Below are 23,619 nucleotides of genomic sequence, written 5' to 3' on the forward strand. Positions count from 1 at the left end.
AAATCACTTTAAATCATTTTCAAACTGTGACATCATAATTTACCCAAATACAAGTTTTCTGTTGCATTAGTTTTACATTAATCTTTGGCTATTGAGATCCATTCAAGCATCTTTTGCATACTTATAGCAAATAACATATTATTAGTGGCTCACGGTGTTTGCATTACATGGATTAAGTTGTTTGACCTGGGCATTGTGATAATATCTGCTGTGTGTGTTCCTCAAAACTTGCAAGATGGCCGATTTATATGACTCTGAAGAGGAACTGGAGGGATTTAACGTGACCAACAGTGACCTCATAAACGAGTTCAATCCTGATCGTCCGACGTTCCGACAGACGAAAGAAGATGCGTTGTACGGGATGTGGGCTCGACGTGAGGAAAGTGGATGGAGGTGACCACGATGATCGAGAAATCTTAATTTTTTTGCGCCAGTTCTTGAACGTTTTTATAGATATAATAATTTATAGATTAGTTATATTCATATACTGTATATAAACACTAAATATTTAAGTAGTTTGACTAAACTCAATGCTTAAAATTGTTTTCAAATTCACTTTCAATTCATTTTTGTTTCTTCGCAGCAAAATAAAGAAATCGAGTAAATACTCGGAACCTGTGAGTTTCATCAGTGGGGGTTTGAAAGATGGATCAAGTCCAGTGGTTGGAGATGAAGATGAGAGATCACAGCAGGAGGATGATGGCAAGTAAGTCACAATGCAGCAGTCAGTCAGTTGCTTTAATTGTATTTTTCTATTTCCATCTTCAGTCGCGTCCAATTTAAGCATATTCGCTTGTTGTGGTTGCATATTGTTGGTTGGTTAAACACCCACTGGTAGTTTGTTACACTTTGTGTCGTGCCATGCATAAGCGTGAAGTCACTCTGAGGTACTTGTAGTCCAAAATATAGGTGATCAATTAATTAAACAACGATATTTTATAGATCTGAAGGATTTACAAAATCAAAAAAGACTTTCACAACGGTCAGCCAACCAAAACTCTCTTCGTCAAACCTTAGCTACGGTGTTCAGTCAAAAGTAAAAAAAGAAAAAGTTGATTCATCGTTTGGTGGATTTGAGCGACACACGAAGGGAATAGGTAAGCTATACGAGTTATCCTACGACTGGTTTTCAGATCAGTGCAACTTCATTAACTGCTGCTGGTCCATGGTGAAGCTCAGCCACTAAATTCAAGCGAATCCTTGAGAAAAAGAATAAAAAAGTTGACTTTTATTCCCGTAGGCATGAAACTTCTCCAGAAAATGGGTTACCAGTTTGGCAAGGGCCTGGGTAAGGGCAACCAGGGCATCTTGAACCCGATTGAGGCTCACAAGCGGGTGAGGAAAGTGGGTTTGGGGGCGGCTGGCACAGAGAGGACGAAGCAGTCCTTCATCCACTTCCCGACTCAGGATTCTGCCGGGGAAGATGAAGAAGATGATGACGACATTAAGGTAGATGATGATTAGATTGAAATGAGAAGTTTTCCTCTCGGACCTGCAGCTTAAACTTAATTTTAGTTTTTCATTTTCAACAATAAGCAGTGTGATGTGGATTTCTGAACTTTATTAAACATTATTATTCATTATAAAACCATTACATAAGGTAGAAGTCTAAAACAATATTGACCTTCCACAACTTGCCAAGAAAGCTGATGTTTGTATTTGAATTTATCTTGTCATCTGATCGTCGTAATTTCACTTCAGATGTTTAAAGTTACAGAATTCATTCAACGTGCAATATTGAACCTGATTGAACCTGCCACCGCCAAACATTGTGTTAGAAAATTAAAATTGAATTACTTTGTAGTCCCAGGCATCGCAGTGGAGGAAAGGATCGGAGTCGAAGAAGATGAAGCCAAAGTACAAGTTCAAGACTATCGATGAGCTGAGAAAGTCCGGGAAAAGTGCAAAGAAGAAGAAGAAGGAATCTTCCCCCACACCATCGACATCTAAATATTCTGCCGTTCTCTCAAACGTGAAAGTGATTGACATGACAGGAAGAGAAAAGAAAGTTTTTTCTGGGTCAGTCTCTGATAATTGTGAATTATGACATAACAGTGTGCGGTGTTACGTAAGAAGTGGTGTTGTTCTCATGATGCATCATCGTACAACGAATATCTGATGAAGATAGCATTGAGAGTATTAGCTCCAGGATAGCGACAAATATCTAGAATGTTTCATATTTCTTTACATAGTTATCACGCGATTGCCGGCCGTGTTGCCACTGGATCGGATGTGGAGAGCGAAGATGGTGAAGAATTGGATGAGGGGAAGCTGGAGGCTTTTTCGTGTCCGGAATTACTCCACAACCTCGACATGTTGATTGAAGAAACTGAAATGAAGATTTTATCAGTGAGAAATTTTTCTGAAAATATCTTAAACGTTTGTTTTTGTGAGGCATTGTTGCATTATTGGAGGTGTTGACTGGGATGTTTTTGCTTCATCAGAACGATCGTCAGAAGCGTTACGAAGAAGATAGGTCGGTGTCCCTCGAGCATCAGAGAGGTCAGCTTGATGCGACGCTGAAGAGAGAAGAAGAAGAAATATCAAGGATTCAAGTGAGATGAGGATCTTCTTAGTAGTTGATCTTCTCGTAGTTGTGGTCGCCAGTTTAGTTGCATCTAGCATCAATATGTCTGTGTGTTGGTTGCAGACCGTTCTTAGGATTGTTGAAACCTGCGAGTCACAACTCAACTCCGACACGCACCACGATTTTCTGCTCGATCATTTTGCCGAGGTTCTCTCCGATCTACAGGTACTTCGCGCATCACTGAGCATACTGTTTGTGCTGGACACTCGGAGTGTGGCTTCCTAATAGAGGTGTTTCACTGAATGTTAAACGTCATCTTTACTCGGCAGAGCAAGTACTTTGAAGAATATCGGATGTTTGAGTTGTCCGACCTTGCTCAAGTCATGATCTACCCACTTCTGCAGAAATATTTTCTAAAGTAAGCCGCTGAGTTGACAATTTTTTACGGGTTTACATCATGGAATGATTATGAAAAGAAGCAAATATATCCCATTGCTTTTGCCATTAATGTATTAATTATAACAACAATGACCCGTCACATATTCGCATTGAAGCAAGTTGATGACTTGTTGTTTAGTTGGGACCCGTTGATGAAACCTTCTTATGGGATCAAAGAAATGAAAAGATGGAAGCTTCTTCTTGAACCGGACAAGTCGTCGTACGCGATGCAGGTCGACTATTTTGCTCTTCTTTGCAAAACATTTTAAATGATATTCTGTGTAAAACAAACTCTTAAATATACTGGATATTTTTGTTTTCAAAGTTCATTGACATAATATGCCAAATAATGAAACCTATACTGAAAATATACTGAATAAAGCAATAGTATTTTTATGGCGAAAAGTTCAAAGTGTGACGTAATTTACAGAATGTGTCCGAGGAGACGGATGTCTATCAGCACATGGTGTGGGACGTGTGGATGCCGTCCGTGAGATCTTCCTTGCTCACTTGGGATCCGAGAGATTGCGAATCTGCTCTTGACTTCGTCGAAAAGTGGACTCCGCTCCTCCCGTCGTGGATGTTGGAAAATATCCTCAACCAACTGGTCAATTATCTTCATCTATCTTTTGTTGCTGACACACCTGTTGTTGCGAATGGTTTTGTCTCTGATTTTCAGTGTTGACTCTTGTTTGTGTTCTGTTGTGTCGGGGAATTTTCATTTATATGATTTCTATTGTTTCTACAGGTTTTACCTCAATTGCAAAAACAGGTCGATAATTGGGACCCGCTGACTGACCCCATCCCCCTACATTCGTGGATTCACCCATGGTTACCCCATATGCAGGAACGGCTCGAACCATTGTAAGACAAGGGTAACTTACTAATTTGCTATAAACGGTAGAACCTCGGTTAACGACTGTCTTAGTTAAATGAACACATTTTGCAGTATTGGTCATTTCCATGTCTTTTTACTCGCGTTTATCTCCTGGTAAAATGACCAACCTTATGACCTCATATTTCTTCATCACAATGTTGAAATACCATGTTTAATCACCCCAATAACAATACTTTGATGATTGTCGGTAAAACATCAAAAATTTGAAGAGGTCATTTTGAACAAAGTTTTAAGATATGACCATCCTTTACGACTCTTGTACAGGTCATAGGTCATCAGACAAAATAGGGACTATTCTAACAATGGCACCTGCACTCAATTTGGCCAAACTTGGTTTAGGCTTAAACTCAGTAGAATCATTTTTCGCAGTCCTGAACACAGTCGCTTTATCGAGGTTCTGCTGTTGTTTGATTTCTATGCTGTATGGCGTTAGAAGAATCCACGCCATAAACTTTTGCTAGTTGTTGACAAGACAATGCAAATATCCTATCAATTGATAGTTTGAGCCAAATTACTTATTGTGCTGGTTAAATTAGAGATTGGTTGAAACTATTGTTGCTTTCTAGCGACAGCCATATTCCGCATCACAGAACGTTGTGATCAGTTTTTGTTGCAGAACACAACTATCCTTAATCACCACTTTGTCATATTCACATCACGCAAATCTTTCATTCAGGTACGGTCCGATCCGCCACAAATTGGCGTCAGCGCTACAACTCTGGCATCCAAGAGATCCATCGGCCAGGATCATTCTCGAACCGTGGAAGAAAGTTTTCAGCCGAGGGAGCTGGGATGCTTTCGTCATCAAAACTATCCTGCCCAAGCTCGGTAATACTGACTACGTAGAGAGGTTGTGTGTCTGGTTGATGTTAAGACTTGTACGAGCCACTTGCACTTACATGGTGGTAACATGACCAGTTATTTGTCTCAGCTCTTAGCATGCAAGAATTGGTGGTTGACCCGAGCAAGCAGGAACTTGAACTCTTTGAATCAGTGCTCACTTGGCAGGTTAGCAATTTGGGTTTCTTGCATCATTTATTGTGGCTTTAAATTGAAGAAGGTTGTGTTTATCGCTATGTACAAGTAGCTTATCTACTGGAGCAACTGAAGCTTATCTGTGTGCAAATATATTTAAAATTCTTTGTTTTTATATGATGTTTATTAACAAATAAATTATGAATCATCTTCCAAGGGTCTTATTCCTATGCCCAGCATCGTCACAATGCTCGAGAAACATTTTTTCCCAAAATGGCTGAAAGCTCTCAGTGTCTGGTTGAACGGCTCCCCTGACCTCGATGAAGTGTCCAAGTGGTACACTGGATGGAAGTCCATGTTTCCAGAACCTCTCGCTTCCAACTCATTCGTGAAGGCGAGTATTTACCGGAACTTATTTCAATAAGTGCAGATGTTACGCTTGATTCTTGATTTTTAATCAAGATCACAGGCGTGAATGTGGAGAGCAAACATTGCTTCCAACTCATTTGTGAAGCTGGAATATTATAAGCTTATAGCACTTGGATAAATGGGGAATCTAGCGCACGATTTGTTGGGGTTTTTAAAATGATAAAACGCAACCTCTCTGGCAAAGATCTTGATCGTGGCTGTGTAGAGGCCAGTTAATGGAGATCAAAGATTGAAAGTTATTTGATTAATTGATTGGTTAATTGTTAAATTAATTTTGATAATGCCAGTTAATAATCCCCATGAAAGGCACAGGCTGCAAGTAAACATCTCGTAAACACATAAACATCTTATTAATCCTTCTCATCTCAATGCAGGATCGCTTCAAGCAAGCGCTCGAGATAATGAACAGATCGGTGGGAGGACCTCCACGAGCAAATCACGAAGAAGACGAAGACAAAGTGAGTCGACAAATCCATCACTTGATCAAACTATCGCAACATCACTGACTTATTTCTTATTTAACCTTGACCCTATGTAACCCTATGTCTCCAGGGTCCTTTATACCACAAGGTGGCGTCAAAAGTTCCCGCATCATCTGTTCCATCGAACTTCCGCGATTTGATCCAGATGAGGGCAGAAGAGAGAGGAATATTATTCATGCCGCTTCCGAAGAACCTGGATGGACAGACTCTTTACAGGCTGGGAGGACACATCGTCTACATCGACAAGGGAGTCATATTTCAGAAAGTCGGCGACTCCTACTTGCCAGTCTCCCTGCAGGATCTATTCCGATGACGTCATACGGGTTATCTCATTTGAGTTCCCCCCGAACATGTCAGACTCTCAACCCAATGTGGGTGAGCGTGGGGAAGTCCCATCGTGGAAAGATGGAGCGGGAATAATGAAGAGGGTTCCATTCAAAGCTCATGTTCATTTGCAAGAATCGGATTTCTAATTTAACCACTTGGCTTGACTCCAAATATTTAAGAGGTTATTCTTTCAAGTTTTTGGGCTCTGTTTGCTCACAAACGTTCGCTTATAGCGTCCCAATACTTTCTTGTCACTGTTTGGTGATTTAGTATTTTTTAAGGAAAAAAGGTTTCAAATGCGTCCATTTACAATAAAATTAAAAGAAAACTGTGTAACTGGAAAGTAAAATGAGAAATATGTGAAAGATTTTGCAACAACTTTTCTACGCAATGAAACGTTCCGTTTTATGCAATGACCACCGGTCACGTGTTCAAGTGTGACGATATCGCTTCCAACTTGATTGCGCTACGATGAGGAAATCTGAAGTTGTCCGAGCCAACAACGTTTTCTCTTCATCTGTGTCCGATGTGACGCAGTTTGCTGCGTCATTGTTACGTCATGGTTGTTTGAAAAGCTGCTTTCAAATAACCATGACGTCACAAAAGATTTCACAATCTTCGCGCGAAAACTACAGCGATGACGACAATGACCAGCAGAAGAAGAATCGCGACGACTGAGATGAAGATCCAGAACTTCTCTGTTGACTTCTCTTCTGTGTTAAGCTCCAACCGCTTCGAAGCGTTTTCAACATCTTTCCATCTCTCCTGCGAGGCAACATCGCGCTGTTAGAAGATCAAAGATCTCGTTTCTACTTCCTAAACTACCTCTCTTTGAATGATCCTTGTTATCCGTCATAAACGTTACGTCATAAAATGATGACATCACGCGACAACCTGTTCGTTATTTTGATCTATGCCGACGTTTTCTGTCCCGGAATTTCTCTTGGATGTTGTGGAACCGCGCTCGGATGTTTTCTCGAAGATTTGTGAAGACGATTCGGAATGTTCTGGAACAGCATGACGTCATAAATTAGACTTTATCTGGGTTCAAAATATTGCTAGAGCGCCATCTACCGAACAAATGATTCAAGGAAAGTGAAGTTATTGTCTCGTAATTCTGGTTTTCGTTCTTTGCTTTTCCCTGAATTGGCCTCCCCTCCATCTCCCATGCTTCGTTTGTGTGCTTGCGGCCCCTGCAGGAAGACAATTATGACGTCAAGAATCAAGCACGATTACAAAATAACGCAACGTTGCCTAGCAACCAAACCTTTTTTTCTTCCTCTTTATTTTTGGCGCGCAACGAGAATCAATTTTTTCGCGACAACTTCGATGAACGTCTGCGTTGCACTCTGCAATTATCGTCAAGTAAAAGCTCTATTATGACGTGTTTGTGACGCACTTTTGACGTCAAACTTCTCAAAATGGCGGACCTGAGCACCGATATCCTTGTCTGACGACTCCGGTGAGGAACTTGCTGCAGTGGTGGCATTTCTTCGGGTGCTTGTAATTGTGCGCTCCTGCAATCTGGAAAAAATAACTTTTATCTCGCAAACCTTCGCAGGTCGATTGCCTGCTCTCGTATTGCAACTTACCACTTCCACGCAAGGTGTTGTGACGTCATTGGTACATTTCTGATGCACGTTAATGAGACAGCCTGACAAAATGACGTCATTATATTGTATTGCACTTTGACAATGAAAGCATTGTTACGTAACAAGGCACTTACGTCTGCATCTCAATCCCTGCTTTAATAAGCCGACCAGTAGTTGGCCACAATGTTGGCAGAAAGTCGGATACTTGTAATTGTGGATGACGAATGTGTGCACTCTGGTGACCTTTGGCTTCTTGTTTAGGCTGATACGACGCCAATCGATCGACATTTTTCTTTATGACGTAAATCTTCGGCAAAACTTTATTGAAAATTATTCCCCAAAAGTTGTGATGATATTTCTTGACCTTCCTAAGTCACAAATTCCTTTCGTTTTTTGATATAAAACAATCATTAAAAGACTTATAGGACGTCGAAAAACCTTTGTGACGTCACATTAGCTTTAAGGTCAATCTAAAAATAAGTTTGTGCTCAATTACGTTGATGACGTCAGCAAACTCTTCAAACCCATTCTTGCGATTATGTCGTCACACCTAAAACCACTCAACCGTTTGACAAGTTCTCCAATTATTCAATTTGTCTTTCAGGAAAGAAACAAAAAGTGCAAAAGGATTTTGTGGCGCTTAAACATCGTTGCTGCCTTTTTAAAGTGAACTGAACGCTTTGTCGTCAAATGAAGTTTGTCTTGTGAACATAAAGCAAAAAAAATTGACTTTCAGCTTCTTAAAGTCACCTTTGATCAACAGCGAGGTAAATAATAAACTCATAAGCGACGGGCTTGCCATGATATAGGTCTCTTGATATATAATAACTCATAAACTCCTATTTAATAATAATAATGAACCCAAATTTTCTGACCAACCCTATTGTACTTCAGTCTGCAGCTTTGCGTTGTGTGCGTAAGTGACGACAGTAACCTTTCGAATTCCCGACAGCTTTGGATTTCTTGAACAAGCTGATTTAAATATTTCTTTTTACGAAAAATATCTCTGTCGAATTCAAATCCAATTTAGGGTTTTAACTCAAAGCATCTGCGCAATCGTTTGACCTGATTATGACAACGTATATGTTGTGTTGACGTTCGTCGTGTTCTTTGCTGAGAACAAACCGCATTTCTGCTCTAAAAGAACTCGCTTGCTACAGCTCAACGTTCGAAACTAAAATCTTGAACACAGGGCATCTCCAGAACTTGATCAAGTGTAACATTCAACGCGCATAATTACTCAAGCGAAAATGTTTAGACACTAAAGAAAGCTTTACTACAAAAATCATTTTTATCCTTTCTTTTATTTCAGTCGAGTTGCCAAAATGCACTCAGCAGGTGGTGACAAAGAGCTGTATTCGAACGGAAGGAGTTGTTTCGTTTACACTCGGTCGTTTTTGGTTCGCAACAGCCAACGCAGCAGGCCCTGTATAGGTTTATATAATGAAACAAAACCGTACTAAGTAAGTCGTTGTTCATTGTGTTCATTCCGTAGAATTTGTCAAATAGTAAGATAATATTAATAATAATTAATGCAAAAACTTTTAGTGGACCAAGTTTCTATGAATCTGAGCAACGCGTTATAGCATTGGCGACACTCTCAAGCCCAAACTGCTCCCAACTATGTATAAAATAGGTTGAAATCGAAACCACATCAACTTGTGTCGCTTTATACTTCACCCGATATTCCAGGCTTACAGCTCATGAAAGACACCACTGATGGTTTGGGCACGAAGCACAAGTGCTGGCGATTAGTTCGTGCTTTCAGCAAATTCTACGTTTCATAAAATTGCAAACATTATTTATTTATCAAGCCTGAATGCTGTAATCTGTTCCTCAAGCTAAACCGAAGTGAACAAATTTTCGACATTGATCTTTTAACAGACATTCTGGCCGACTAAAGGACTATATTAGTGCATTTTATCAGTTTCAAAACGGCAACACATCGTAAACAAATACAAAATTAAGCTACAAGCAGCTTAAATTCAACACTCACATGTGTTGTGAGATGATTTGTTATCAATTTGCTGCTTGTTGGCTGCAGGTTGACATGGTGTTGAGCATTCTGGAGGAAACGGGATAAAGGAAACGCACGGACCTTTGCAGCCCCAATTAATACATCCACAGTAAATTATTCGATCAATTCATCTCCATCTGGTCCATTGTCAAATAACAGCTGGAAACAGACACAGGCCTCGGAGAAAACGAAACGAAAATTACCGGTACCTGAAATATTTTGTTCGTTGGAATGAAGACGAAACATTTGGCGCGATGCAACGGACAGATTCGAGGAAAAGGCGTTTTGGGACCTGCCCGTGTGAGCAGATCCCCCCATCAATGTACGACCACCATGTGCCATTTATGGGAACCTCTTCTATAGACCAGACCACAATGGAGCGAAGTATCGGATGACGCATGAAAGCGATTCTAGAATTAAACCGTCTGACCGTTTCCGATCGAAGGAATCAAACCTTCAGTTTTCGATGTTAATTTCAAACCCAGAAAATTTTGTTTATCTCACAGACGCTTCCTTGATCTAATCATGAACTTAACAGTGGTTATTAGCACTGAATATTCTGAATGGCAACTTTCCATTATAGCAAAACCTAAGAACGAATCTTAAGCTGTGATAAAGATCGAATAATTTGTCAAGTTTTTTCTTCTCACAATATCTTCACCATCCGCTTAATATCGAATAAAAGAAAAAAAAATCGCGGAAGTGATTAACGAATCGCGTTCGATTGTGACGTAACGACGTCCCGCGTTGTCTGACGCGGCTCAGAGAATGGCAAGGACGATTCGAGCTTGGACAGGATCGAGAACAAAAGTAACCTGAGAGCGAAAAGCGCCGGTTGCTGATGTCGAGAAGGTCGAAGCCGAACAATCGCGTCTGACAAGGACAGTGAACGAATGTTCGATATGTTGGTTCGGAATCTGCTCAATTTGTCGACCAGAAAGACAGATTGCAGGTCTAAAGACGGCAGCAATGCTTTAGAATACGCTTATAGATTAATTTATTGATGAAAGATGGTCGTGGCTTTTAATTCGCTCACTCTGTGCAAAGAGCTGGTTCTTAAATATGCAAAATGCGTGGTTTTTATTGATGAAAGTTTTGCAAACTTTATAGGTTGGTTAAACGCAAGAATTTTATTTAAGGGCGAGGAAAATTCATGGCGAAGATTGTGATAATTAATCAGGAAATACGCAGCTTGATAACATTTATAAGCAAGATAATAAAATAAAATTCTTGAGGCACTTACAATAATTCTACTCTAAATAGCGATAGCGTTTGGTACAAGCAGAAAATATCAGTCCAAAGGCTCATTGAGTTTTGATGATCATGCTGGTTGCTTTTGAGCATACATTCTACTGTATGACGTCACTGACAAAAAAGCTAATCATCATTAACTTTCAAATATGAGACGATTTGAGGTTTTTTCCTGGATTTAAGTTGTAATTTTTCATTCTCGAGATTTTTAAAATATATAAATTTTATCAATAATGTTTAGATTTTACTTTTTTTACAGTTAACTTTGTGCGAATCGTTTTTTTATATCGAACCCATCATCATCATGTCTTTCAACAATATTTGGAAGAAAGTTTTACCCACTGCCGCTGTGGCGCTAGGTGGCGCAGCTGCGCTGACTTACACGACGCAAGATGCTCACGCGCGCCTCCCACCGACGAGAAAACTGCCATATCCACCGAGGTATGACGTCATTGTTGTTTTAAATTCATTACAAAATAGTCGGCTTTAACATTTACCAACTTTAAAATATCTGCATTTTGCTGCAAAGAAACATGATACGTTTAATTTTATAGAAACTTTATACAATAACCCCCGGTCGCGTGTTCAGTTGTGACAATATCGCTTCCAACTTAATTACGTCACTATAAGTTGTCGAAGCATAGAATGTTTTCTCCTTGCTCTGTGTCTCGTGACGTAGATCATTATGTCATTGATACGTCAATATACTTTGAGAGGCTTCTGCTTCCAAATGAAATGACGTCGCAAGAGTTTCACGATCTTCGCGCGAAAACTAAAGCGACGACGATAATGATGAGCAGAAGAAGAATCGCGATCACCGCGATGCAGATCCAGAACTTCCTCTTCTTAAGCAGCATCTTCTCTTTGATTTCTTTTGTGTTGAACAAGAAACGTTTCGAGGCGTTTTCCACATCTTTTGATCTTATCTGCAAAACAACATCGCGCTCTTTAGAAGGGTTCTAGAACGCTCACAGGAGAAAGATCTCACCTCCATTTCTTCCACCCTATCTCCTCTTTTGATGAGATTTACTACATTCTTCTCTGTGGCCAACTTCACTTCTTCCACCTGCAAACGTTATAAATAATGAGATAACGTCATTCAACGGATGACGTCACGTGACAACCTGTGTGTTAATTTGTCCCATTCCGACGTTTTTTGTTCCGAAATTTCTTTCACATATCTCGGACGTTTCGGAATCGCGCGCGGATGCGTTCTCGAAGTTCCGCGGAGAAATTTGGGGACTTTCTTGAACAAAATATAACGTCACACATTAAAAACCATGAACTCTGTTTAAAATGTGGTAAGAGCGTCATCTACCGGGTAAATATTTTGAAGAAGCTGAAGTTATTGTCTGGTAATTCTGAATTTCTTTTTTTGCTTTTTTCTGGAATGGCGTCTGCTCCATCGTCGATGCTTCATTTGCATGCTTATCCCTGCTGGATGAGAACGGTTATGACGTCAAGAATCAAGCGAGATTCGACAAGAAACGCAGCAGACTGATTTTCGCATCGTCACTATTTTGAGTCTAATATTTTATGAAAGAAAATAGTGGCAGCCAAATGCAACGTTGCCTAGCAACCTAACCTTTTTTTCTTTCTCTTTTCTTTTGGCGCGCAACGAGAATCAATTTTTTCGCGACAACTTCGATGAACGTCTGCGTTGCACTCTGCAATTATCGTCAAGTAAAAGATCTATTATGACGTGCTTGTGACGCACTTTTGACGTCACACTTCTTACAATGGCGGACCTGAACACCGATATCCTTGTCTGACGACTCCGGTGAGGAACTTGCTGCAGTGGTGGCATTTCTTCGGGTGCTTGTAATTGTGTGCTTGAAAATTGTGCGCTCCTGTAATCTGGAAAAAATAATTTTTATTTTGCAAACCTTCCCAGGTCGATTGCCTGCTCTCGTATTGCAACTTACCACTTCCACGCAAGGTGTTGTGACGTCATTGGCACATTTTTGATGCACGTTAATGAGACAGCCTGACAAAATGACGTCATTATATTGTATTGCACTTTAACAATGAAAGCATTGTTACGAAACAAGGCACTTACGCCTGCATCTCAATCCCTGCTTTAATAAGCCGACCAGTAGTTGACCACAATGTTGGCAGAATGTCGGATACTTGTAATTGTGGATGACGAATGTGTGCACTCTGGTGACCTTCCGCTTCTTGTTTAGACTATCACGTGACCAATCGCCTGACATCAGTCTTTATGACGTAAAACTTTAGCAAAAGGAAAAAGCAATTTCACAATGTACAATAGTTTTCAACAAACTTTTATGAAAATCTTTGATATTTTTTGGTAGTTTAAATAAAATAAACATTAAGTTTAAAACACTTATAGGACGTCGGAACTGGAAACCTCTGTGACGTCACACTAACTTTGAGAGCAATCTAGAAATATTTTCACGCGTACTGATGCTGAGAACGTCATAAAACAACTTGATTCCTCGCACTGGCATTCAGAAATCAATCAATCTGCTGTCAACAACATAATATCTAGTTGAACTAACTTCAGTGGACGCCGCACGACAGGGCCAGTAATCCCACGCACATCCGCCCAACCATCTGCAGCTGCAGAGTTATTCTGGCCTGCAGCATGCGCTAGGGCTGGGTATCAAGCTTCCTACTTCAATTATATTCAAATCTTTCCACAACGACCTTTCCTGTTTTGTTTGTTCATTTTAAAACTAAACGATACAAGGCGGTTGTATCTATTGTGAATTATAACGTCATAAGTGATTCAATCGAACGCTGATTAAAATGCTTTCCATTCATATATACATTGTTTATTGCACTCTTATAACGAAGAACAAAACATAATATAAGTATGACGTCACAAAACAAAAAATGTTAGATTTTCAAAAGCTAACAAAGAAAAACTCTTTATTAAGGTAAAGTTTTGCTTAATGACGTCACCATGAATTATCACTACGTCATAATTGCTTTCCATTTGGATGACATGTTGCGAAAACTTTATGAAACCAACTGAGAATTTTTAAAACCGTAAGTTCTTAGATTTCCATTCGATGACCTCACACATTGTTACGTCACAAGCACTTTCATTGTATAAAGACAATGATGCCGTTTTTTGCTGTGTCGTGTCAGTCCGAATATCACCAGAGCGCCATCAGATGAAAGCACTGGTCACGCTTGAGCGATTTAAGAAGACTTGGACATCTGCGTTTCCACGACAACGATAATGACGATGACAATTATGAGAACGGCGACCGCGATCCCGATCCCGATCCACAGCTTCTGGTTTTGATACCAGAACTTGCGCTTGATGTCCTCCGCTTTCTTCTTGAACACGTCAGCGTTTCGCTCCAACTTTTCCGCATTGTCCTGTGACATCGTACAGCAAATTGACGTAGTAATACAACTGATTTATGACGTAATAGATAAACTAATTATGACATCACAATCTGTACGTAGAAGCTAACCTGCAGATCTTCAAGTTTTTCTCCTCTTTGCTCCAACTTCACCGCAGTGTCCTTCATCACCGTCATCACTTCTTCCACCTGTTACATAACAATGGTTTTTCTGTGACGAAACATCAGTCCATAAAGACATCTTATGGACTAAATGTTTCGTATAAATGCAGTCGATTACGTCATAATCAAAGAATGACGCGAGGTGCTTTGAAATACCTGCTTGTTCAAGGCCTGGGTTGTGTTCGTTAAGGAATGAGAACGCTGTTCCTTGCGTACCCTAGAGGGACTGCCAGGTAAAGATGAGGCCATCAGGGAACTTCCAGCCTTTTCCGGCATTGATTCAAAGATAGTTGACATGTCCCGGCCAGCTGCGAATAAAATGCGTCCAGATTTATGATGAATATTGTAGAATGTCTTGGAAAGTCGGCTTACACACGCATTGTAGACCACATATTTGTACAGATAGAGCGGCGAAGAAAGTTTAAAACTTAACATATAAAATAGAATCGATTCAAAACTTTTAATTCTTATTAGAGAATGGTTGAAATTAAATGGTAAATCCTAGTCAAAGCAGTTTTAGCTGAGTGGGTGCGACCATTTTTTGTTGTGGGGGGCAACGTGAAGAGGAAGGTATTCTTCATTCTAAAACCGGCGTGTTTTTCAAGTCATTCTAAATTTATATGCTATTGGCCAATTCTACCTCAAACTTTCAAAATTATCCTAGGATAACAAATATGTTGAAAATTTTTAAATTTTTGCTTGGCAAGTTCTTGTGTAGTGACGTTATGTAGGCATTATGGCCTCAACCCTTATGACCTCAAAAAGTAACAACAAAAGTTTCAGAATTTAAATTTTGAAAGAGACTCACGGGGAGTTGGTTCCTCTTTTAGCGGAGTTCTTTCCGTTGCTTTTTTCACAGCCCGTCTCGCCGTCCTCCGAGATCCAGCCATCCTTTGCAACCTCATTGCAGAAACAAGTGAAAGTTAGCTAGGAAGCAACTTATCTGCCGGATATCTACAGTTCTGTACCTTCTGCGCATGCGCACGGCTGCGTGGATACACACGCGTACCTCAAGCAAGGCACAGTCGAACAGAATACTTTCATTTTGTTCAGAGGCTCAATGGTTGTGGTTTGTATGCAGAACTTACTGTGGACTGGCTAGACCTCCGTCTTTTGGTAAAGATTTTTTTCTTGGCGTCTTTTCGCAAGCCACGCCATGAACTTTAACCTGGCATTTTTCATGAACGTTCATCCCGCACTCTGCGAACAAAAGCAGGTAACGTCATTAAATTTTAAATACACTATGACGTAATAATAGGTTCGACAGAAGCTCGTATTGGGAGTTCTTTGTGTCCTCGTAATAGGTATTTAAAGGACTGTGATCCTGTGATGACAAAGTTTGAGGAACCCCAGACGGTTGCCGTTTACAAAATGCTTTACTGCAGTTCCCAAGAATTACATTTTATTGTCTGGGGTAGAGATGAGAACAAAGGGACATGAAATCAGCAAACAAATTCATTCTAGCGCACAAGTAGTAACCAGGGCAAAGCGTGATAAAAAGTTGAACACTTTTAGTTTTGCCGAGGTCACGATCCGATGATGATGGCAATAAAATGATTCTTTAACTAAATTCGAAGAATTTTTTCGATTGCAACCTGGTTGTAAAACGATTTTAACTTTTTGGTTGGCACAAACAAAGCTTTAAGGAATCCGTTCCAGTGTTTGACAATACACTAATCTATGACGTCATAATAGCACTTGAACGTGGTTGGTCAACAATTCCTTTATCAGAGCATCCAAGAGTCCACAGATGTCGGCCGTAAACTGACACCTAGTGTACCCACCTGTGCATTTCAGTCCCTGGTTGACCACCCCTACCAAAAGCTTCTCACAGTGGTCACAGTAGGTGAGTTGCTTGTAACTCTTCTCCCTGAAGTTGTGCTGCCCGACGATCTGTTGAAACAGTGACCTCATAAATTGCGGTGACGACACAAGCCACGATGTACAACGAACAATACGATGCTCGATAAAGGTCGGTCGCTCACCACTTCGATGCAGGGCTTCTGCAGGTCCTCCTGGCACTTCTCATGGACATCCACCTCGCAACCTGCATTGTGACGAAACAATCTTACACCTGTTTGCTCATGCGTGAAATGACGTAACAATACTCACGCTTGCAACGTAGTCCTTGCTTGACCACCCCCACCAAGAGGTTGCCGCAATGGGCGCAAAAGGTGGGTCGCTTGTAGTTATGGATTTGAAACACGTGCTGGGTAACGGACTGAGGCGGAAGCCGTAACCCACTTGACGTCATATCCGCTATTTTCTTTGTTTCAATCCCGAAACCCGGGCCGTCTGTCAACGGGCTGTACTGCAAAGAAAGAAGAAACAGTCACGCCCACTGTACACGTGACTTGAAATTAACGTTGTAATTGTCTCACAGTTGACCATTTAAACAAAGTGTTTATTCCATTTCTTACCATGTTTAATTTGCTTCGTTTTAAAATAAAATAAATTCTTGTTATTCACGTCAAGGTTAAGATCATCTTTATTACAACAACCTCAGCAAATCTCTGAGTAAAAACTAAGCGTTCCTGGGCTAATTCAACAAAGAACAAATCTTCATTTCGTTACACTCTAAGCCCCTTACTGGTCTGGAATATTATTCCAACCTTCTACGCATTCCCTTCTATGAGCGAACAAAGACAGGATACCAGGCCACGTGATCACAATCGCTTATTTTAAAGAGATTCTATATCAGTCGTGTCCATCGTCATCGCTATTGAATGAAAACGACTCCTTTAGATGGATGGGACATTGTGACATCACACTGCTCTGTTCTAAAGCTGTTTGTCTGCAAGGATTTGACGGCAGCGTCAGCGAAGTTGAAGTTTCTACGGAAATGATTGAAATTCTTTCACTGCCACCGAAACTGACAAATTTTATCTTACTCAAGGGGGAATTCTTTGCTGGGTATAACGGGATTGGCCTAAACTAGTCACCCACCAACCAAGCGTGGTCAAGTTCGTCGAAGTCGCTTGAACATTCGCTTAAAGCCAAAAACTTTGAGGGGATTGCTTAAGCCGACTTCTTGTTCTTAACTAATTTAACCAAACTTACTTGTGATCTAACAATACCTGACAAACTATTACGTCATAAATCTGCAATGACGTGTAATTGCAAGTTATGCACAAGACTGATTCACTATCTTCCATGAAAAAGTTACCAGTCTTCCTGTGGCACCTGACAAGCCGAAGCAGTAGTGCTGACTTCTATTTGCACAAACTTTGTTTGTCGAGCCTTGTGTTCCAAACAAAGACGACATTTTGCGACCTCATAATTCCAAGTCGCGCGTTTGCCTTCAAACAACTACAATGGGAAGTGACATCTTCTCGCAACTTGTTTGCGAGTATGACGTCACTTGTTGAACAGACATGAACCTTGTCTACATTACGACGTAGAAAAATACATTTTCCAGAACGCTGGTTATTTTTATAATTGCTTGATATAGGAAAGATTTTCTTCTACATTAAGATCAATAATAGATGTCGTTGGAATGATAACACGGCATTCCCGTCTACCAGACAAACACTACAATAGATGATTTGGTTCAAGCAAATAATATGCTCATTGTGTTGTCACAATCTCCCGTCGAACAAAATCAAAAGGTAACAGCAAAACGTGAAAGCTCCCAAACACAATATCTACGTAAGAAAGTTTTGTGTTTGTGTGATGGGACCCTGAGCTACTAAGCGTTGATGGACACGAGCTATGGAGCCAGGGCATAGTTTGCCAACAATGCTTCTTCTCATCTCACAAACACAGGTCATTGTTTGCGTGACGTGAAAGCAACCTGCCATGAAACAACAACCTGCACGCCCTGGAATTAGAGACATTCTATCGTTTAAAGTGGTTCAAGGTCGAGTTCGTGTCACTCAGCCTGGGACCCTCAACATTTAACCCCCCAAAACAGCTGACAATGCCTCCATTGTTTCGTCATTGTCGGCGAAGTTCACAGAAGTATTCTAGGCAAGTTTCATCCCGCCCCGAAAAGATCTATTAATTTCCACTCGATCTGAGATCACCAATTAATGCGAGACGCAATCGCGGTGAGACCTGTTTTCACGTGTTTTTTTTCTATAACTCCATTCTACGTCATAATGTAAAAGTTGGAAAGCTTTACTTACCTTGAAGTGATTTGTTGATTATGATTCACAGTGATGTCTATGATTTCATCAAGTTGATTTGGTCATAAGCATCCGGTTGTTACGTCACACATGATGGCCTTATAGCTCGCTAAAAGACAACCTAAAGGAAATTGTGATTTCATCATTTTTGCCGATTGACCAATCACGTCTTATCTCATTCCACACATCCGAAGTATGTTGGCGGAACGCTGTGTGGATATTTCGCGCTATACAGTAGCTCATTTAAATCGCCTCATCGTGTTAATCTTTAAGATGTCACTAAACTAACTGATTGCATTGAAGCCGTTTATAGGTTAAAATGTACTGACGTCACTACTCCTTGCACTATTCTGTTGTTGCGAAGTTTCTTCAAAAGTTCTTTCTCGCATTCTAGGATCTAGAATAACCAAAACAAAACTGACTCAAAGGAAAGCATTAAAAGCTACAACTCATTGAGCGAATAACAGAGCTGAGACCGCAGAAACATATTAACTAATAAGACGTTTCGTAAATAATGACTGCGGTGTCAACCGAACTGCCTGAATATACCAAATATGTCACCTACTGTCTTAGCCATCGTGTTATTTATGCGTGACTGAAGTGTTGTCATTAACAAATCGTCGTCTGTCGTCACAATCGGCGATTTCTTAAACAATCTGCGAGGTTTATCACGATTTTCGATACTTGACTCAACTTTAGCAAATCTAACCACCGTGAAATAACAGTAGCGGGGAGGAGAGTTATCGCGTTATACCGCGCAATAAAGTGTGATGAATAGTCCCTGTCTATTCTATAGAAGCCTAATGCGCTTCGAATTTCCGTCCTGGAAGTTATTTCAAACAAAGCCGTTTGTTCCCATCTGCTGGGGCGGAAATCCCGCTCAACTTTAACAGCTTAATCCATCCCTAGATTCTAGAATTATGCGCCCGCTAGTACGCGATTCATGTGATGCAAATAGGGTGGAGTAGTCTGAATAAAGCTTCCTCACTTCGTCTGAAATGAAGCTGATGTACTCATTTGCAAATAATTAATAGGCAACGTCATATATATAATTATTACGTCATAATTGTTCTAGTGCGGACTTTCCCGATTTGTCCAAGCACAACAACGTCATGAGCAGCCACCTAACCCCGGCCGTCTATGCCAAGTTGAGAGACCGAGTCACACCCAACGGCATCACCCTGGATCAGTGCATCCAGACCGGGGTCGACAACGAGGGGCACCCCTTCATCAAGATTGTCGGGCTCGTCGCTGGAGACGAAGAATCTTACGAGGTACACTGCGTTTTTATTACGTCATAATGGCATCGCGTTGCGGTTTTTGCTGTGACGTTGCGACGTCATTCACGTGTTTCCTTCTCTACTTCTATAAATAGCAAAACGCTCTTTGCTGTAAATTAGTTAGCTAGCATTGATTGTGACGTCACTATTTCTAATTGTCAGACCTTCAAAGAGTTATTCTACCCTGTCATCAGAGAACGTCACAATGGTTACGACCCTGAAACCCAAGTTCACCCGATTGATCTTGACTCATCGAAGATCATCGGCGGAAAGTTGGACGAGAAGTGAGTCTCCAGATAAGTTGGCGCCTCATTTCACGAAATGAACTTACATGAACCCTCTCCAGGTACGTGTTGTCGTCTCGAGTCCGCACTGGTCGCGCCATCAGGGGAATCCCCCACCCGCCCATGTGCAGCCGAGCGGAACGGCGTGAAGTGGAGCGTGTCGTAGTGGACGCCCTCCAGGGATTGCCGCAGGATCTGGCCGGAAAATATTACTCCCTAAAGAGCATGACCGACCAGGAACAAGAGCAACTTATCAACGTAAGATAATTCATTGTTACGTCACAATGAAGGCGCGATGTATCAAGATGGTGATTAAGAAGACTAGATTAAGTTTAGGGAGGGATCAGTCACTGCAGAGAATTATTTTTTATTCTCTTTCATACACTACATCATTTATGACGTCACAATGTAGGATCACTTCCTCTTCGACAAGCCTGTGTCTCCACTGCTGACGTCAGCAGGTATGGCGCGCGATTGGCCGGATGCGAGAGGAATCTTCCACAACGACAAGAAGAACTTCCTGGTCTGGCTGAACGAGGAAGATCACTCCAGGATCATCTCCATGGAGAAGGGTGGAGACATGAAGGTAGGTAACCCTGCATCCGATGGCATCAGGAGGAGTAACCTAATCGCGGTTTATTGTTCTTCAGAGCGTCTTCACGCGCTTCTGCCGCGGCATCAACCAGGTGGAGAAGTTGATCCAGTTGAAGGGATGGGAGTTCCAGAAGAGCGACAACCTCGGTTACATCCTCACTTGCCCATCCAACATCGGGAACGGACTCAGATGCGGAGTTCACGTCAAACTTCCCCTCCTCTCCAAGGTATTATAACGGGATTGTTGATGCAGTATGACATCACAAAAGCAGTGACTATGACAGCTTACATCACAACATTTCTTGACAGGATTCTCGCTTTAATGACATCCTCGAGAAACTTCGCCTCCAGAAGCGGGGAACCGGAGGTGTCGACACCGCCGCCGTCGGAGGAACCTTCGATATCTCTAACCTGGACAGGCTCGGCAAGTCCGAGGTATGGAAACGATTATGACGTAACAATAAACCGTAATGACTCTTCGTAATGAAATAAACGTAATGACCCTCCCGGCACGTATTAATAAATGTCCAGTGACGTCACAAAACCGTTCATTGTCAGGTGGAACTCGTGCAGCAAGTGATAGACGGAGTGGGTCTCTTGGTCGAGATGGAGAAGAAACTGGAGAAGAAGCAGAACATCCACCACCTGGTCCCCAAGTAACTCCAAGTTGCGGAAAGCTCTCAGAGATTATCCCCTCCTTGTGTTATGACCTTGTACATAGACATCTGAGATTGCCTTTTATTAAGTGTGGTTTGGTTAGACCGGGTGTAGTTTGTATAAATATTGCTGACATTTTTTACCTACTCAGTATTAAAGTTCGGTAGCTTGTTATAAATAATAACTTTAAGAATTTAGTTCAGCGTTTTTATCCTTTTATAGCCATAATATGCATTCCTTAAGTTGCCAAATATTTAAAGATTACGTTCATAGTTTATTTTGTTATTGCTTTGTATTGTAGTGACACCACGATGACTAAATTATTTTGCACTCATTTGTAGTTTTGTTGTTTGTGTAGATTTTTTTCATCCCTTATGCTCATGAGCTTTATCGGCTAAAACGGTACACTCATTCACTGTATTGATCATTAGTTTGTAGAAAGTTTGTTAGATCGGGACGTTTTGATTACTGCAGTTTGAAAGTTCCCGCCAATTTTTTAACAACCAACGAAATATATTAATTCAAAATACGACCGAACAGCTCCACCACGTGGGAAGCTGTGAGATGTCGGTTTTCTAAGTCGTGTTGAGATTTCTATTGTTCCCTTTGTACATAGATCCCCATTTTCGCCCCAAGTCGTCCTGCCCTTAGCAGCAGCCTACCCTTTACCTAATGTGTTGCATTTTGTAGTTTGAGTTTTAAATTCCTCTTATCGTCCATCAGTCGTCACGTAGCTTTATGACGTAACAATGGACGGTTTGAGGTCATAATCTTGTACATAATATGATTTATCGCGTCATCTCTGGGTCCTTCACGTCAGCAGGCTCATCACTGTGAAGTTCGTAGTTAAGTAGTTCAATAAAATGCTCGAATGTACGTTGGCTTGTATTGACTGTGCTTACTGGTTAGATTACTTACGCTAACTGGCTAGCGCTTTACCAACTTCAGCAAAAGAAAAATTAAGCAAACGAAGTTAATCTTTTCATGGTGACGGAGACAACAATTACGCCGGACAAACGGCAAAGTTACGACAAATTTACAAAAACACTTTTCAACGCAGACTTGATAACTACATCAACGAGCGATGCTACTTGCAACTTTTTGTCAATTTATCCGAGCAATCTTGGTGGACGTTCATCTTGCAGCCTGGCGAGTGAGAGTAAGATTAGGCGTGCACTATAGGTGTGATTATATGCACAAGTTGAGTGTATAGGCTACATCAACCGAGGTCTTTTGAAAACGTTTGCAATAATTAAACTTATAACTCGCAAACGCCGGCAACTAGCAGCCTGGAGGCGCCAAGTTTCGACCCGAGACCTCTCCAATCATTCTAACCTTTGCAGTGGAGACCCTGCTTGGTGAACCCCACCAGCAGGTGGCGGCAGTGAGAACACTTGGTCGGTATCTTGTAATTGTGAACCAGAAACGAGTGCTTCAGCTCAGGGGAATCCCCCGTTACATCGTCGGACGGCGCGTCTACAGGAGCGCTCTGAAATTAGCGAGGACGTCAGACAAAAGAAGGGAAAATGCTTTCAAAAACATTTATTAGAAAAAAGTACCATGTTAGATTTTGCAAGAAGCTTCCGACGTTAATAATTTCTGTGAAAATTAGTGATAGGACTTGGCCGCAACGTTAATGCAACTTTGCACACAAAAATATACAGAGGATTTAACTCCGAACTAAAACAGATGAGATAAACAGCCTTGATGATATAACTAGTGATATGTTATAAGGTTCTCATTCAGGTTTTTAGAAAAATCAATTATTCCTGGATTTGTGCTTGGTTATTCTGCCATCCTATGTTTTCTCCTCACTACCTTAGCACATTTCAACTATTCCAACTTGTCAGCGACATCTAGCGTTGCAATAAATTTTGATTTTGGTTCAACTTGACCACGCCTTTGTAATGGTGCCAAAAACTTAGCATTTTCTATTCATATAGATTCAAAGGTTTCTATATCTTTCTATATGTTGATACTTGAGATGACTACGAACGTTGATGATTTTCACTGATAAGGCCCTGTATATATGAGAGTTAAGAAGGTTGTCGCAATACAAGCATGTTCCGATTAAACCACTATTTAAGCCAATTTAATCGTGAACTTTATTTATTCGCACTCGTTTTTATACTCAGAGACAAAGCAAGTAGATTAATAAAAACTTCGATTTGGTGTCTCGTATAATTGATTAGGTTCAAATCTTCATCACTAAATCTGATGACAACACATGACGTCATC

At 40.9% G+C, this 23,619-nt stretch overlaps 6 protein-coding genes across 8 annotated transcripts; 2 read left to right on the plus strand and 4 right to left on the minus strand.

Annotated features, from left to right (window-relative positions):
* Positions 1-103: 103 nt before the first annotated feature.
* On the plus strand, positions 104-6,407 carry LOC143445599 (tuftelin-interacting protein 11-like). The gene is made up of 17 exons (XM_076944815.1): positions 104-393; positions 584-706; positions 943-1,097; positions 1,241-1,449; positions 1,805-2,019; positions 2,193-2,349; positions 2,445-2,555; positions 2,651-2,752; positions 2,857-2,945; positions 3,105-3,198; positions 3,396-3,572; positions 3,714-3,829; positions 4,540-4,691; positions 4,795-4,871; positions 5,056-5,232; positions 5,642-5,725; positions 5,820-6,407. The coding sequence occupies exons 1-17, from the start codon at positions 236-238 to the stop codon at positions 6,060-6,062; spliced, it is 2,439 nt and encodes an 812-aa protein (XP_076800930.1). The 5' UTR covers positions 104-235; the 3' UTR covers positions 6,063-6,407.
* Positions 6,321-8,797, minus strand: LOC143445603 (uncharacterized). Its single transcript, XM_076944822.1, has 7 exons — positions 7,803-8,797; positions 7,669-7,730; positions 7,507-7,600; positions 7,344-7,425; positions 7,151-7,269; positions 6,971-7,083; positions 6,321-6,841 (listed from the first exon to the last, which is right to left on the minus strand). The coding sequence occupies exons 1-7, from the start codon at positions 7,954-7,956 to the stop codon at positions 6,686-6,688; spliced, it is 780 nt and encodes a 259-aa protein (XP_076800937.1). The 5' UTR covers positions 7,957-8,797; the 3' UTR covers positions 6,321-6,685.
* A 2,365-nt stretch (positions 8,798-11,162) lies between these two features.
* On the plus strand, positions 11,163-22,257 carry LOC143445600 (creatine kinase U-type, mitochondrial-like). Its single transcript, XM_076944816.1, has 8 exons — positions 11,163-11,377; positions 19,642-19,840; positions 20,009-20,130; positions 20,193-20,388; positions 20,543-20,716; positions 20,781-20,951; positions 21,034-21,159; positions 21,283-22,257. Exons 1-8 carry the CDS (start codon positions 11,241-11,243, stop codon positions 21,382-21,384), a joined length of 1,227 nt encoding a protein of 408 aa, XP_076800931.1. The 5' UTR covers positions 11,163-11,240; the 3' UTR covers positions 21,385-22,257.
* On the minus strand, positions 11,401-13,359 carry LOC143445602 (uncharacterized). Of its 2 annotated transcripts, none has more exons than XM_076944821.1 (8): positions 12,996-13,359; positions 12,862-12,923; positions 12,685-12,793; positions 12,522-12,603; positions 12,255-12,370; positions 12,061-12,182; positions 11,925-12,002; positions 11,401-11,862 (listed from the first exon to the last, which is right to left on the minus strand). In XM_076944821.1, exons 1-8 carry the CDS (start codon positions 13,147-13,149, stop codon positions 11,689-11,691), a joined length of 897 nt encoding a protein of 298 aa, XP_076800936.1. In that variant the 5' UTR covers positions 13,150-13,359; the 3' UTR covers positions 11,401-11,688. The 2 variants fall into 2 exon arrangements, with proteins under 2 accessions (XP_076800936.1, XP_076800935.1); XM_076944820.1 differs by having other exon boundaries at positions 12,255-12,373.
* On the minus strand, positions 13,719-18,800 carry LOC143445601 (uncharacterized). Of its 2 annotated transcripts, none has more exons than XM_076944819.1 (9): positions 18,567-18,800; positions 16,552-16,750; positions 16,425-16,486; positions 16,224-16,332; positions 15,528-15,639; positions 15,248-15,339; positions 14,596-14,747; positions 14,389-14,466; positions 13,719-14,290 (listed from the first exon to the last, which is right to left on the minus strand). In XM_076944819.1, the coding sequence occupies exons 2-9, from the start codon at positions 16,691-16,693 to the stop codon at positions 14,108-14,110; spliced, it is 930 nt and encodes a 309-aa protein (XP_076800934.1). In that variant the 5' UTR covers positions 16,694-16,750; positions 18,567-18,800; the 3' UTR covers positions 13,719-14,107. The 2 variants fall into 2 exon arrangements, with proteins under 2 accessions (XP_076800934.1, XP_076800933.1); XM_076944818.1 differs by lacking the exon at positions 18,567-18,800 and adding an exon at positions 16,860-17,380.
* LOC143445604 (protein kinase C epsilon type-like) lies at positions 22,249-23,519 on the minus strand. Its single transcript, XM_076944823.1, has 3 exons — positions 22,941-23,519; positions 22,717-22,870; positions 22,249-22,527 (listed from the first exon to the last, which is right to left on the minus strand). The coding sequence occupies exons 1-3, from the start codon at positions 22,941-22,943 to the stop codon at positions 22,469-22,471; spliced, it is 216 nt and encodes a 71-aa protein (XP_076800938.1). The 5' UTR covers positions 22,944-23,519; the 3' UTR covers positions 22,249-22,468.
* Between the last annotated feature and the right edge of the window lie 100 nt (positions 23,520-23,619).

This window comes from Clavelina lepadiformis, chromosome 2, assembly GCF_947623445.1.
Source record: "Clavelina lepadiformis chromosome 2, kaClaLepa1.1, whole genome shotgun sequence".
Taxonomy (NCBI): Eukaryota; Metazoa; Chordata; class Ascidiacea; order Aplousobranchia; family Clavelinidae; genus Clavelina; species Clavelina lepadiformis.